Source organism: Notothenia rossii (genome assembly GCF_949606895.1).
Source record: "Notothenia rossii genome assembly, chromosome: 6".
Taxonomy (NCBI): Eukaryota; Metazoa; Chordata; class Actinopteri; order Perciformes; family Nototheniidae; genus Notothenia; species Notothenia rossii.
In genome coordinates, this window is record NC_136909.1 from 76,225,549 (window position 1) to 76,241,925 (window position 16,377).

A 16,377-nucleotide genomic window follows, 5' to 3' on the forward strand; every position below is an offset into this window, starting at 1 on the left:
AGGAAAAAACGCGGCTGAATCCGTTAATCCATAGGTTGATAATGTGTCTGTGTAATAATCTTTTTCATTTATAATCCATAATTCCATTTTTATGTAAAAATCTGAGAGGAAAAGTTAGCTGCTAATGGAAGCCACCAGAGTTATCGCAGCTTCCGGTCTTTGCTATGCGGCAGTCTAACACACACACATTACCGAATAAGGACTATGTGGGAGTTCCCCTCGATTCCATTGGCTCTGAAGGTGAGAAAGAGATGTCACTTGTCAAAATCCAGTATGGTGGGCCAGAGATATGGAAAATCCACCCAAATGGCCCCAGAAGAGGTTTTTTTTGCTAAACCTCTCTAAAAGGTCAAATATCACTTGTTTTGAATCAATCTTGATACAGGGTACTTATTATATGTTGTACTTTGGATTCCTATAGCTTTTAGTCTACTAACCCATCATCCAAGGTTAGTTTTCCTTTTCACTATAAGTACAAAATATTTTTTGGACGGACACTATAATTTACAGTTTTTTACCATGTTCAATCGGAATTTTCTTTAAAATAAAAAACATCTATATTGATTCTGACTTTTCTACATCCAACGCACAGGTTTATCATTACTTTGAGAACAAATATTATTAATTTAACCCTTTTTAGAAGGGAAGATATGGTCATTTGTTCTGGGAATGTCATTTTCGAGCCTGAAATCTGAAAAACAGGCTCGGGGTTTAACAGGTTAAAGGTGGGGTAGGTAATTTTGTAGAAACCAGCTCGAGTGTGCTAGAATTTGAAAATACACAGCCGGAAAAAATCTGCCACTTCCTTCCCCCTCCTCCAACACACGCGAACGTGCACATGACCAATGAGGGCACAAGAAAATGTGTGCACAGATGGAAGGCTGACAGGCAGGTAGTAGGCCATCCAGTTATTTTAGCCGGGCTGGATACTACGGCTTCAACAGATTACATTTTTGTATGGATTTGTTGTCAAAGCACTTAAGATATTCAAGATGTTAAGAGCATTCCATGGAATATAACAAAAAGTTTATCTCGAGCCGGTTTCTCAAACTTACCTACCCCAACTTACTACATTTGAGGCATATTTTTTGGCTTTTACTCCACTACATTTTTTTTAATAAATTGATTTAGCTACTTTGCAGGTATGTATTTAGAATACAGAATATAAATTGACAAATAAATTATTATGTATATGTTAAACTACCCAGCAGTATAGCAAGTAATTTAAATAATCCCTACCTTTACCAAGTGAACATTGACATTAATGCATTGATTATAACTATAATACAAAAATGTAACATCTGATATGGGCCATAGGCCTGCTGGAAAATTAGTACTTTTACTTTTGTACATAAAGTATGTTTTGATGCCAATACTTTTTGTGTAGGATATCATATTTGTAGCCAACAAGTGTCACTATTGCGAATCATAAAGCAAATAACCCTGTGTGTTTAGCCATGATACATTATTAATGTATTCAATCAACTATGACTGCCCTTATTGCAGTATGTGGTCTTCAGTTAAAGCATTTGCCTCATAACATGTTTGTATCATCTACCTGTCTCACTGGAGCACAGAGTTCCATTGCGTGTTTGGGGGATTTGGCAGTCAGTTTTGATTCCTAGCTTATTATCAAATCGTTTAACCGGCAAGATGGGGAACGTAATTTTGTGTGAAAGACTTCGGCTGAATAACATTACGTTAGTGTGAAACTGTATAACCCGGAGAGTAACGTAAACGTTCTTCCATTTTGCCCCAATATAATAAAGCTAACGTAAATCAACGGACGTTGTAATATCCCTGCTGAAGTTACTGTTCTGCCTCGTAACCGTGTGTTTCTTGTAACCTGAACTGGGAGTGATATAAACTCGAAGAAATATGAGCAAAAACGTTCCTTGTACACAGTGCATGTGTAACTTTAGTTTACACAGTAACAATATAAGTAAATATCCCGCCCGACATCTGTCCCAGACGGGTCGGGTTAGGTGCCCAGTGCGGTCATGTCACTGGAGACCGCCACATTAAAGAAGTATTCAGATTTCTAGGCTTCGGAGGAGGAGTAGAAGAAAGCCTGGAGGCTGGTCTAGCGGAATGCTACGTGTCTTGGAAGCTGGACGTCCCTTTTTAAACCCCCCTCCGTCTTCCTCGATTACCACATTTTGGAGGTTCCAGCTCCCTCATCCAGGCCTGTCCGAAGCGGTCCGAGTCCCCGGTGTTGCAGCAGTCGTACGGCGGTGTTACTCTCGAAAAATGTCCGGCGTGAAAAAGCTTCGTACGGTGAGTAGATGTGGATATAACGGGGAGGGAGAAACAACTGTAATGCAAGCTGTCATCAGATAAACCTAGAGATTTTTGTCAAAAGTTCAGCCAAGTGTCTGTAAGCCGCCAGCCCCCGAGATTTAACACTCCTCCCGAGGAGTTGTGTGTCAAATAAATCTTATTAATACACATTAACATTTTCCTTTTTGGTGAAACTCGGTTTCACGAAAAAGCAGTATTTCTTGTCGATTACTTGTCAATTACAAGTAACCCTGCATTGCTGCTTAAAAACCTTTTTCTGCAACGCCTTGTTCGCTTTTCTGCCTCTTTACTGTAATGCACTAACTGCCAGGTGTGATGGTAACAGACTTGCTTTGACTCTGAATAGGCCGGTTGTTGTAGCAACTTTCCCATGTCAATTTGGTCCATTCATAACGCTAGTGAGGGGGAGAAAGAGGCCACTGTGAAAAGGCAGTCTGATGCTCCACACAGGAATGCTGCTTACTTGTAGAACATTATGTGAGGTCATCTTAAAAACTATAAGAATAACATTGGCCATTAACTGTAAGCAAAAACATTTCCATGCACAAAGACCTTTGTATTTTGTCGGCAAAATCCTCAACGTGTGCACCTGATACATCCATAGTGTGCACTAGAGCAGACAAGGTGAGTCCTTTTCTTAGAGTCAGCAACTTCTTTAATAGACAAACTAGAATGTATTGGTTTACTATTATTTTATTTCCAAAGAGAAATTCATGGGTTCACTCGGTTGTTGCTTCCAGCTACTTCAAAGTGAGTAATGACTGGTTGTCAATTCAACATACATATCAATTTAGATGTGCAAATGGGGGCATTCCTGTAATTTTATGGCAAAAACAATTCATATTTGAAGTGACCGACCAGTTGGTGATGAAAATGTTCACTAGTTTCCAGCCGAGACATTTACTACCACAATATCATCATGATTGATCTTTTGTGATTTCCTGAGAAGGAGGATGTAAGCTGTAGAGAGGAAAAGAGTTATGTAAGGTCTTCCGAATTAGAGTTTATTGTAAGTTCACTGTAAAGGAATGCAGTGGAAAGTCCTTTTCAGTAGGTCAATTCAATCTAAAAGCAAGCAACATTTAAAAAAAGAGAGAATGGAATTACATAAAATATGATTAGTATCGTGAAGTCAAGTAATAGTTGTGCTTAAAAGCATTTCTAAAGCAAGGAGCCTTTGATGAATACACAGTTATGAAGTGTCTTTTTGTTATGTAAGTGCACAGACAAAATATATACATCATGTTCCCATGAATGTAGGAAGGAAGAGAGGATTAGGAGCAGTCTGCTTGCAGTGGGAATCTGAGGTGGACTGAGAGAACGTTTCTCCCTTTTGTAGAAGAACAGTCCTGTTTGTCTGTAGGCAATGTGTCCTTTGGGGGAAATGAGGCCCATCATAAAAGCATTTTAAGTACCTTTGTACTACCTATTAACTGTTAGTGGGAGCAGTGGGTTACTTTCAAATGGTGCTCCTCAAGAAACGTAATCACAAATAATGACAGTAGTATACTTTTACATCCCATCGCACTATGGATTTAAAAACTTTTCTTTCCCATTTTTAAAAAACTTTTCTTTACGTTTTTGGTACAGATTTGATAAATTAATAAACCCAGCAAATGCAATGATTCCCTCCATTAAAAAGACAAACATAATATATATTATATCTGTGTCGCTATTATTAAAACACACAAAATTCTGTGTGATCAAGTCAAGGTCATTGATTTATAGGTCCATGACCATGTGTAATAAAGGGCCACATAAACACAGATTATAAATTGGAAACTGAAACCCTCTGAGGGCAAATAGCCTGCATGTCAAGATAACTACACGTAGTGGAAAGCATGGGGGAGAGTCGTTTTTGAGAGGCGAAAGAAGATAGATTAGAAAAGTGAAGCCATGGCATGGATGCAGGTATGAGGGGAAGGTGGGTGCGGACATAGGGCGAACGTGTGGGCACGAGCACTGCCACATCATCGCTGGGCTGCAGGCAACACACTGGACATATTGTCCAGTCAGTCCTCCCATCATGCCTCACTCCACTACCCCTCCCCTTGAGAAGTCAATACAGCCATTTATCCACCCAGTCTCGTTGGACAGAGCATGTAAAACAAGTCTGGCTCTGATTATCACTAAAGTGCCACGTTGTGCCATAAGACAAATCTCATGTCAAACATAATTATGGCTAGATCTAGGGCTGGGCAAATTGGGCAATATATTGATTAAATAGCTAAATCGTAATATGAGACATTTTCTTTTTTTTGTGACCAACTTTTTAGTGTTGTTTTTTTTGTTTGCCCTCACAAAAGGGACTTATACAGATACAAATTATATAAACAATATGGACAAAATCGTAATATGAGACAACATTTTCTCTCAAATGTTATAAAAGTGTCATGTTTTCCTTGTTTCTAAGGCTGCAGGTTTTGTCATGTTCTGATTTCGCGACTGTTATAGATCTTCTGTTATATTGTGATAATACCTTTCATTTATATCGCCCATACCTACTTACTTGACAACATTTTTGGATTGGCATACAGATGTTTAAATCAGATGGATTATTACAACTAGTAAAGTTCTATTTAGCTTTTTTCTACCTCAAGCTGTCCCCCACTTTAATTTGTCTTTATCTTCTGTTTTAGGATCTCAACAGGTCGACCAATGTGGTGTACCAGGCCCACCATGTCAGCCGCACCAAGAGAGGGCAGGTGGTGGGCACCAGGGGGGGCTTCAGAGGCTGCACCATCTGGCTCACCGGTAAATCTCTACCGTCTCCACCTATTGGTCATTTGCTCACAATGTGGTTCCATAAAGGTTAATCTGATATGGACTGTTAAAAAACAATGCGCTCATGTTTGCTTGTCTTGTCCCATTTTCTGTTTAGGTTTATCGGGTGCTGGAAAGACTACTATCAGTTTTGCCCTGGAAGAATTCCTCGTGTCCCACGCTATTCCGTGCTACTCACTGGACGGAGACAACATCCGCCAAGGGCTGAACAAGAACCTGGGCTTCTCTTCCGTAGACCGCGAGGAGAACATCCGGCGTATTGCTGAGGTGGCCAAACTGTTTGCTGACGCCGGGATGGTGTGCGTCACCAGCTTCATCTCTCCTTTCAGCAAGGTCAGAAAACATTAAGAGCCCAAAGTCAAGTGCTGCTAATGTTGAATTAAAACTGTGACTAATATTGTTTGCCAACCACCTTTTTTTGATCACATTGATTATAAACTAGCAATATGTCTGACCAATGAATGCTCAACTGTAGTAGATTAAGCAATAAAAACGTTCCCTTAATCTGTTTTTCAATGACGATAAGAGAAGATGAAATATGATATATCAGGATTACGTTTCAATAGGAATAGGGATAGGGACAATTAACTCATTAGGGCTTTGGAGACATAAAACACAAGTTAATGTGTTCATTATAATCTGATATCTAAAGGAGACTTATATTTCAACAGCTTTCATTGACTAAAACTATAATAAAATACTCTTTTACAATCTCCTATAGTACAATTTGTTTTGACTTAAATAAGAAGAATTGCCCAGATTTTCAGTCAACGAAAACTTGATGAAAAAACCGGATGAGGTAGAAACAGGAATAGGACTAAATTAAAATGGCTGTCAAATAACACCTTACTGATGCATATCTGTTATATTTAAATAGTTCAAAAGATCAGTTGAAAGGTTTTTAAACAGAAAGATTTGTCCATATAATATCAGCCGTGTGGAATACGTAATTCAACTTTAAACCACATTCTAATGAAACATATCTACTATTTTCCTCCACAGGATCGGGAAGAGGCGAGGAAGATCCATGCAGGTGTAGGGCTGCCATTTTTTGAGGTGTTTATCAACGCTTCTCTTGAGCTGTGTGAGAGCAGGGATGTAAAAGGACTTTACAAGAAGGCTCGCGCCGGAGAGATCAAAGGTCTGTGCAACAATGCTCACCTCAGGAAACCTCCTGCCAATTTTTTCGCCACTTGAAAAATGATTCAAGCATTGCCAAGCCCTTGTTCACACTGAAATAGAAATGTAATATGAAGGCTGATGGGATTTCAATGACATTTCTTTTCATGGCTTCACATTTTTTTGTCAGGTTTCACTGGGATTGACGCAGATTATGAGCGTCCTGATACGCCGGATCTTGTGCTGAAAACCGGAGAGCTCACAGTGAACGAGTGCCTGCATCAGGTGCTGGAGCTGCTCAGGGAGCAGGTGGGTGTGGCATCCTCATTGTCAGTTTACATTTCTGTATGCCATTTTCCCTGGGACAGGACAAATATTATATTTAAACCCCACAGGTCTTAGCTGAGGGATGTGACAAAGAGACATCTGTACAAGTGACCTTACATAATGGCCGTCAGTACACAGATTATATAGCCTATCCTTGTTTAAATAAGTATCCATTGTCCCAAACTGGTTTAATGTAATCAGGGATGGGCTATATTATCAGGCTTTCACAAACAATGATTTTAGACATTTAGACAAGACTTGAAAAGGCAGGGCTTTTAACAACCATTGGAGTTGTTTGGTTGCCAACAGCAGATTAAGCATTAATCCCAGAGAAAACCATAATTACCGCTAATCAACTGAAAGAACTCAACCACAGCTTACTTAAGGAATACAAACATATGATATCAGAATAAACATTTAAAAGATTATTATCTTATTTTAAATGTGCTTTGGATGACTAGAAAGGTGCCTTCTGTATATTAAAAGATGTTCACCATTACAGCTTTTACAGATGAGAATAAGTAACATTTAAGTTATAATTTTGCACTCAGTGAGTGACTTTTTGCCACGCCCCGACATGCAACACTGCTTCTGCTGCCGAGAGCAAAGCTTTGCTGAAAGAAAAGTCATATATGCTAAGACAGAAGTGACTTACATTTAAATAAAAACATTCTGCAAAACCAGTTGGGGAAATATTTTCTGAAAATGGCCTCGTGTTCACTATGGCTGAGAAGACTATTATATCCTGGATCAGAATACAAGCATGCACACATACATGCATATGTGTTTCATAATGAGTTCCCAAGAAAATGTTCATTGATACACAAGTTGTGTGTGATTTGCATAACCACCGGCATTCCTTTGAAAGATGGCAGTAGAACAATGTTGGATATGCAATATGAATGATCAGGCAACTGGTAATATTCTTGCATTCCCAAGAGTATTACCCTTTTTGATCTCCTTACATGCAATGCCAATAATTAGTTTGGCACCAGTATGGGACACCATTGGCCAGTTGTGGCACATTTTTTGAATAAATATCAAACACATTGTCTTTTTCAAATGCAAACCATTCTTTACTTCCAACTTCTCTTCACTTGGTCTTCACTATGGGAATGGGTCGATTTGTATTACTATGAAACGTTTGGTATTACTATGAAATACTTAATTAAATTAATCAGATAAAAATTAAATGAGTTGCAGTCTTACATTACCCACAGTATCTCATTCTGATGTTAATAATATGTGTGTGTCCTTGCATACAGAACATTGTACCAGGCGAGATCATGGAGGAGGTGAATGAACTCTTTGTTAAAGAGAACAAACTGAATCTTGCTGTGGCTGACGCGAACACGCTTCCTACCATCAGCATCACCAAGGTAACGCACTGCTCGAGTATACAGGATTCTTCTCATAATATTGCAAATGGACAAGGAGGGCAATACTGGACATGGCAGTAGTCTGCTCTAACTTCTCTGGGTACTAATGAAAACATAAAAGCCTAGCAGGCATGCAGCAGCGTGGAAATAATGATAATTGAATCAGAGCAGCACTTCAACCTTGACAACATATAAATTAACCTTATTTTTGATTGTATATTCTCTGTGGGGGGATCAAATGGTTAATTTCCACTTTTCTATTTGTGTATTTGAAATAAGAACGAAACATATTATTATTTATCCATAAGCTGTGTATGTCGCTTAAGACCATCTTGTTATGGTTTAGTGAGAAATTAATATATTGACCATAAATATGTCAGCAGAGCAATACGGCTGTTTAATGCTGTTTTAATACCCTATGTCGTCCAGTATTAAAACCTCCACATTTTCTTGATGCTTTTATTCCTGGTGTAATTACTGATTTGATGGTACTCCACCATCGGGGCAGTTAAATCCAGGCGTTAAACGTCTATAATGCTGAATCTATTGGGTGTTTATTCTTTGTCCACAGCTGGATCTACAGTGGGTGCAGGTCTTGTCAGAAGGCTGGGCCAGCCCGCTGAAGGGCTTCATGAGAGAGAGAGAGTTCCTGCAGGTCTTACACTTCGGCAACCTGCTGGATGGTGAAAGACGAGCGGACACATATTTACTCTTCTTATAATCGCCAGGACACACACACACCAGTTTCAACCTGGCTATTGTCGTTATGCAAGAAAACTAATGCGATGAATGTTTGAACAGAAAAAAGTTGCACCCTATTTTTAAACCAAGCTACTCAATCACACCCATGCAAACAATTGATATGTTCCTAGAGAGAAAAACGTTTACCACAGAAACAGAAAAAATAACAAAAAGCTGGCTGGACAACACAGAGCCATTATATAGAGGCTTTTTTTTACATTTGAGTTAACTATCATCTATCCCCCATGCTTTTAAACATACTTTTTCTTTCACTTGTCTATTTCAACAGTTGTCTTTACTTTTTGCAACTATTTAAAGTGCTTTATAATTACTTTTCGGCCACAGTTTTAAAAAAAACGTGGCTGCTACCTAATTTTAATGTCCTCTCACTTGCAGCATGTGGTGTCCAAGTGTATTTGACTCAATATAGGGGTATATTTGTTCTAATTAAAGTGTATTTACTAGTCCTGGTCCGGGATAGCAGTAAATTGCTTAAATATTAGTTCTGGCACAATATTTTCTTTTGTGTACCGCTTAAGTTAACCGTATCGTCATTTGTCTAAGGTGGGGCCATCAACTTGTCAGTGCCCATTGTGCTGCCTGTTACCTCGGAGATTAAGCAGCAGCTGGACGGCTGTGCGGCGGTCGCTCTGGAGTACCAGGGTTCACGCGTCGCTATTCTCAGGAACCCCGAGTTCTACCCACACTGCAAGGAGGAACGCTGCGCCAGGCAGTGGGGCACCACCTGTCCACAGCACCCTCACATTAAGGTGATAAGGCTTTCATCAAATGTCTTCAACACGTAGTTATAAACGTTATACCTTCCACATTATTGATCTGCAAACTCACTTTGTTTGCCTGGGTTATAGAGTGATAATATTTCAATGTGTGATTTTTGGAAAGTAAATCATAATTCTAGTATTCTATTATGCTATTCTAATTCTCCTTTTATCACCTTGTGCAGATGATTTTGGAGGGAGGTGATTGGCTTGTAGGCGGTGACCTGGAAGTGCTGGAGCGAATCAAATGGAACGATGGGCTCGACCAGTACCGCCTTACTCCACAGGAGCTGAAGCAGAAGTTTAAAGACATGAAAGCAGGTTAGAAATGACTTAATCACAGACCTACAGCGACTACAAGAGAAAGCAAAAGGGCTTACAATGTGTGGCAAGTAGCTACCAAGGTGGCACTTAAGATCAATACCATTACAGAAACAAAATATCCTTCGCAGCCGGGGAATCACACAAATAAACATACAAATGAAAGCAATGTATTTAGCAGTGCACCATTTGTCTTTCAGAAGAACTTGAAAAGGACCAGATGCAAAAAGTAAAATGGTAATTTTTTAGCTGCATGATGATTTTTGTGATCTGTGTGCAGTGATCAATGGAGACGTATAGTTTCTTTGAAAAGTAAAAAACAATGAAAAAGAACTGTCTCTTGCTCACTAAGATTTGAATACTATGTTCAAAGTCTTGTCACTTATTCATCTGCAGCACAACAGGATATGGGTCTTCTGTTTCAATGCTTTGCTGCTCTTTGGTTCAAGTGGCAGTTTTGTTACTGGTGCTAGCATGTTGTTGTGATGTGCACAATTTGGTTGACACTGTTTTATATGTTCTTAATGTCAACAAACCCAATGAACAGGAAAAACCTTTCCGAGCTCGTAATTGTTATTCTGGAACTTAATGACATTGAAAGAATAAGCTAGGCTTTGCTACACTTAAACAGTTACTTACACTTACTTAATACAAACCACCTTAAAAAAGATGCATTCATTGTTGGTTTTAGTCTTTTTTGTGGGATTTGTTGACAATAAGATAAATATAGAATATAAACACCCTTTTATCACAAACCACAAGCAATTTAAAGGTCCCCTATTACACTGTTTTTCATTACTTTATTATAGGTCTCAGATATATAGAAAACATGTCTCTGAAGTGTTTGGCTCCAAATACCAAACAGATCATTGCAGCATCCCATAATCCCCTCTGTTTCAGCCCTGTTTCAAAAGTGCTGATTGTCTGTCTGTTAATTTAGATGAAAATAAGGAACCCCTCCCCACGCCCCTCTGAGAGATATTTGGTTAAAAAGAACACAATGGTGCTCTAGAAGGAGATTCAGGTGATAAGGTGGGGGGGGGGGGGTTACCTTGGTTGGTTATTGGCTAATGGTTACACAAGCCAAAAAATCGTTATGGCATCATAAAGTGGCCAAAATCTGATCAGCTCATTTTCAGAGAGGTTTTTATTTAAATGGATCAGGACAAAAATTGAGCAAATCTTTTTTCCTGAAACTTTCAGAATCTCTTTACACTGAGGGGACACGTGTTTATGTATAAAAGACAGGAAAAAGTGGATTTTGCATAATAGTTGACCTTAAATGCTAAATGTGTTGTGAGTATTATAGGCATGTTTTGTGTGAAAAGTATTCAAATGCACAAGAAGCTCCACATATTCCAAGCTGCACCAATCATCAGCTCGACGGCTCCACTGTACCACAACAATGCTGCTATTACAACAAATACTGCTCTTTCAACTTAGTTTTGTCCCCCTCCTCCACATTGTCCTCCTTAGATGCGGTATTTGCATTCCAGCTGCGTAACCCGGTGCACAACGGCCACGCGCTGCTGATGCAGGACACCAAGCGCCGTCTGCTGGAGCGCGGCTACAAGAACCCCGTGCTGCTGCTGCACCCGCTGGGAGGCTGGACCAAAGACGACGACGTGCCTCTGGCCTGGAGGATGAAGCAGCACTCTGCTGTGCTGGAGGAGGGCGTCCTCGACCCCTCCAGCACCATAGTTGCCATCTTCCCCTCACCTATGATGTACGCTGGACCCACAGAGGTGAGTAGCGCTGGCTTATTCTTTAGCCAGAGGTTACTATCGGTCACTCTCTACAGTTCCACCATATATTTACGTGTGATTAAATATTAACCTGATTGTTATTCATTCCGTAATCAGGTTCAGTGGCACTGTAGAGCCAGAATGGTCGCCGGGGCAAACTTCTATATCGTTGGCCGGGACCCAGCTGGCATGCCTCACCCGGAGACTAAGCAGGACCTGTATGACCCCACCCACGGAAGCAAGGTCCTCACCATGGCGCCGGGCCTAACCTCCGTGGAGATCATCCCCTTCAGGGTCGCCGCCTACAACAAGACAAAGCAGGCGATGGACTTTTACGACAAAGAGAGGTACGTGAAGAAGAAATCTGCAGTTGTTTCATTTTTTGGTCCATGTTTTTTTTTTTTTTAGATTTACTGACATGGTTGTCCCGGTTTGAACCCAAGTGCAAAACAAACCGGAGCAAATGTGCAGTAAATCCTTATTAACTGCACTTTTGTGACTTTCTGTGAAATTCTGAATCAGTTTTACAAGATATCCTCATGCACACATGTGTAGGCCCAAATCTCTCAAGCAAAAACATTATATATTTTTGAAATAAAACCATGAATCCTTATATTGTCCTCTGCACTGTAATATGTACAGTGCATCCGGAAAGTATTCATACCCCTTAACTTTTTTCACATGTTGTTATGTTACAGCCTTATTTCTAAATGGATTGAATTCATTTTTGTTCTCAATGTCCCACATACAATACACCATAATGACAAAGTGAAAACGTTTTTAAAGAATATTTTGCAAACGTGTTAAAAATAATTAAATGAAATATCACATGTACATAAGTATTCACACCCTTTGCTTTGAAACTGAAAATTGAGCTCAAGTGCATCCCGTTTCCACTGATCATCCTTGAAATGTTTCTATAACTTGATTGGAGTCCACCTGTGTTAAATTAAATTGATTGGACATAACTTAGAAAATAACACACCTGTATATATGAGGTCACACAGTTGACAGTGCATATCAGAGCACAAACCAAGTCATGAGGTCCAAGGAATTGTCTGTAGACCTCAGAGAAAGGATTGTATCAAGGCAGAGATCTGGGGAAGGGTACAAAAGAATGTCTGCATCATTGAAGGTCCCAACGAGCACAGTAGTCTCCATTATTTGCAAATGGAAGATGTTTGAAACCACCAGGGCTTTTCCTAGAGCTGGCTGCCCAAACCAAACTGAACATCGGGGGAGAAGGGCCTTAGTCAGAGAGGTGACCAAGAACCTGATGATCACTCTGACAGAGCTCCAGTGTTCCTCTGTGGAGATGGGAGAACCTTCCAGAAGGACAACCATCTATGCAGAACTCCACCGCCATCAGGCCTTTATGGTAGAGTGGCCAGAAGGAAGCCCCCATGGAGCACCTAGAGTACTCTCAGACCATGAGAAACCAATTTGTCTGGTTTGATGAAACCAAAATGGATCTCTTTGGTCTGAATGCCAAGCATCATGTCTGGAGGAAACTAGGCACCGCTCATCACCTGGCCAACACCATCCCTACAGTGAAGCGTGGTGGTGGCGGGATGTTTTTTAGCAGCAGGAACTGGGAGACTAGTCAGGATCAAGGGAAAGATAAATGCAGCAATGTACAGGGAGATCCTTGATGAAAACCTGCTCCAGAACGCTCTGGGCTTCAGACTGGGGCGACAGTTCACCTTTAAACAGGACAACGACCCTAAGCACACAGCAAAGGACAAACAAAGGAGTGGTTTCAGGACAAGTCTGTAAATGTCCTTGAGTGGCCCAGATTCCAGACTTGACCCCGATTGAACGTCTCTGGACGCTCCCCATCCAACCTGATGGAGCTTGAGACGATCTGCAAAGAAGAATGGGAGAAACTGCCCAAAGAAATGTGTGCCAAGCTTGTAGCATCATACTCAAGAAGACTTGAGGCTGTAATTGATGCCAAAGGTGCTTCAACAAAGTATTAGGTAAAGGGTGTGAATACTTATGTACATGTGATATTTGAGTGTTTTATTTTTAATTCATTTACAACAAATATTTTAAAAATGTTCCCACTTGGTCATTATGGGGTATTGTGTCTCGAATGTTGAGGAAAAAAAAGAATTTAATAGATTTTGAAATATGGCTGCAACATAACAAAATGTGGAAAAAGTGAAGAGACTTTCCGGATGCACTGTATTTATTATAAATTCTATCTAATTTCTTAGGCCCACTCTTTTGTATTTCAGTGTGTTTTATGTAGGTCCCTATGGTATGATTCTACTAACTTGTCCTGCCCACTCTCTCTTTAACTACTCTTTCTTCGATGCTCACTTTCTCAGACATGCTGACTTTGAGTTCATCTCTGGCACCAAGATGAGGAACATGGCTCGCAGCGGAGACAACCCTCCCAATGGGTTCATGGCCCCCAAGGCCTGGAAGGTGCTGGTCGAGTACTACACCTCTCTGCAGAAGGACAAGTAATCAACACAGTGACAGCAGCACTGCATCACTTCTCAAAGGGGGTTATATATACAGTCTACCCTCCAGTGGTGTTCTAGATTATTTTATACAAAAATACTCATTTTAAATTGCTACAAATAATGAGTTATTCTGGCTGGGGGTGGGTGTTTCGAACAAGTCTTCACCAAATCAAAAGGTTTTGTATTATGCAGTTAGATTTTTACATTCCTTTAAAACTATGTGATTTTTGAATCCATTGTGTGTTTATATCCATATTAACTTAAGCTATATATTTTAATAAATTAAAGGTAACTTGAGATTCTTTTTGTAATTTTGGAACACATTCCGGGTCAGGGAAATCATTATCATATGAATTGAGGGATGCTTGTCTGTCCAGTTCTTTGTATGACCTGAATGAAAGATAGTTGCAGTATATTACTACCTACAGTGCCTATTTGTGTTACATGTATGGATGTTGATTAATTCAACATGTTAATGTTTCATACCATTGTGAAATACATCAGAGATGTTTGTATAATGTGAAAGTGCCTTTCTCAAATGTCAACATCATAAAACAGAAACTGTTGCTGATGTTTGCCTGAAGTGTCTGAAATGTCTCTGAGATTTGAGTGATTTTATAAAGTGGGCATGTGAATTCATGTAATAAATACTTTTAGGAAGACAAATGCAGTAATAAAGAAATCTGTTAGTCATTATGAATCATTGGTGACTTCCTGACACTGGAATATTGTGCAAGATTATTTCTAATAAGCGAGGTTATGCAACACGCCCTAGTTAACTGTTTTATGTACAAGGTTCTTACTTATCAATCATAGATTAAAGGTTGAAGTCGAGTGGGAAGTGTTGCATTCTGGGGCTGCAAAGCCAAAAGTGCAGTGCTGCCCTCTGGTGGCAAGAAGTGGTACAGGACAATATAAAAAAGTACAGAATGAGGTACTACTGTAAATGTAAAAGCACAGTCACCGTGGGTTTCTATTACGGGGAGAGTTTTATAACTGCACTTTTCAAGATAACTCCCCTCACTGACACCCAACCCACAGATGGTCCTCCGTGTCTACCTTTAGTTTCTGCTGAAAGACTGGGGGAACTACAAGTAGAAGTCACTGTTGACTGTGGATATGTTCTTAATAAATCCATTATGTGCACATTTGTTTATATTGTAAAACACAGAGTTTTTTTTTTTTTTTTTAAAGCCAGATCATTTATAACAGATCAAGAATATCCTATACGCTTTCAAATTAAATGTAATTGAGTGAACTGATTCATTTTGCCAATATAAGATCCTCACATAAGATAAGATCATTTAACCTGCTGTTCCAGGTAACCCCATTTCAATCTGCTGAACTGCACCCTCAGTGCTTTATAAAATCTCAAACTACTGTACTTAAATAAAGAAAGGACGGCTACTGTTACTGTCTCTTGTATACCACAGTCCTAAAATATCTGTATGTAGGCTGACCATGTTTAAAAAAAAACGTTCCACTCAGGTGTTCAGGTTGCATAGGCATTGGTTGAGTATGGCCTCATGGTTCTAGATGTAGTCTTATTTTTTGCACACAGTTTATTAGAGGATGCTTTGAATGTGTATCCCTTCTCATTCTGTGGCTGATGCTGTTTGGCTTCAGCAATAATGGACCTCCAGGGCTGATTCTGAAAGGCAAAACAATTGTTCTGATAGGGTGGAAATGCAATAAATGCTTATTTTTTTGCAATTGTTTAATCGGTTAATTGAATTTCAAATGAATACATTCCAAGTCTAGTCCAAGTGTATGTATTCGCAACTAAAATCAAACAAATGTAATCTTAAAGGAATGAGAAGTTGGCCCATTGGGAACCGGTTAACCTTCTGCACTATTATTAAAAATAATGGATTAGTTGATCATCAAAATGAATGATGTTTAACAGTATGTGGATTGATTAGTTGACACATTGTTTCAGATCTGCTTAGCCTTCCTCAGCTTACTTCAGAAGATTTTTGGATAATTTCTTTGTCTGCTTGTAAAGTCTTGAGTACATATTATTATTATATTATTATATTATATATATCATATTATTATTATTATTATCATTATCATTATTATATATTTGTATTATTATATTTTGTTGTATTGTTATTATTGTTAATATTATTATTATTATATATATTTATTATTATTATTATCCTATGATTATACAATCATGAACATGTTATTGTTCAAAGCTGTGGCTTTAATTTAGTTATGTATGATGCAATGGGTTTTATTCACCGATAGTGTGCGTCAATCTCAATCTTGCTTTATTTATATAGCACATTTAAAAAAAAATGACAACCATGTTAGAAAAATAACCTTACAGTCTATTGCTTCTGCAATTATCAACGTTGGTTTACTACTTTAGGATGTATTTGAGGACAGCGAATACAGAAGG

At 39.2% G+C, this 16,377-nt stretch overlaps 1 protein-coding gene across 1 annotated transcript; it reads left to right on the plus strand.

The window, feature by feature from the left end:
• Positions 1-2,055: 2,055 nt before the first annotated feature.
• LOC307044472 (bifunctional 3'-phosphoadenosine 5'-phosphosulfate synthase 2-like) lies at positions 2,056-14,663 on the plus strand. Its single transcript, XM_079689740.1, is given in 14 exon segments — positions 2,056-2,121; positions 2,124-2,191; positions 2,193-2,277; positions 4,941-5,055; positions 5,183-5,418; positions 6,088-6,226; positions 6,395-6,513; positions 7,797-7,910; positions 8,482-8,593; positions 9,216-9,421; positions 9,616-9,751; positions 11,228-11,496; positions 11,614-11,843; positions 13,830-14,663. Coding segments are annotated over 14 exon segments (2,001 nt in total). The 5' UTR covers positions 2,056-2,091; the 3' UTR covers positions 13,972-14,663.
• The last annotated feature ends 1,714 nt before the right edge of the window (positions 14,664-16,377 follow it).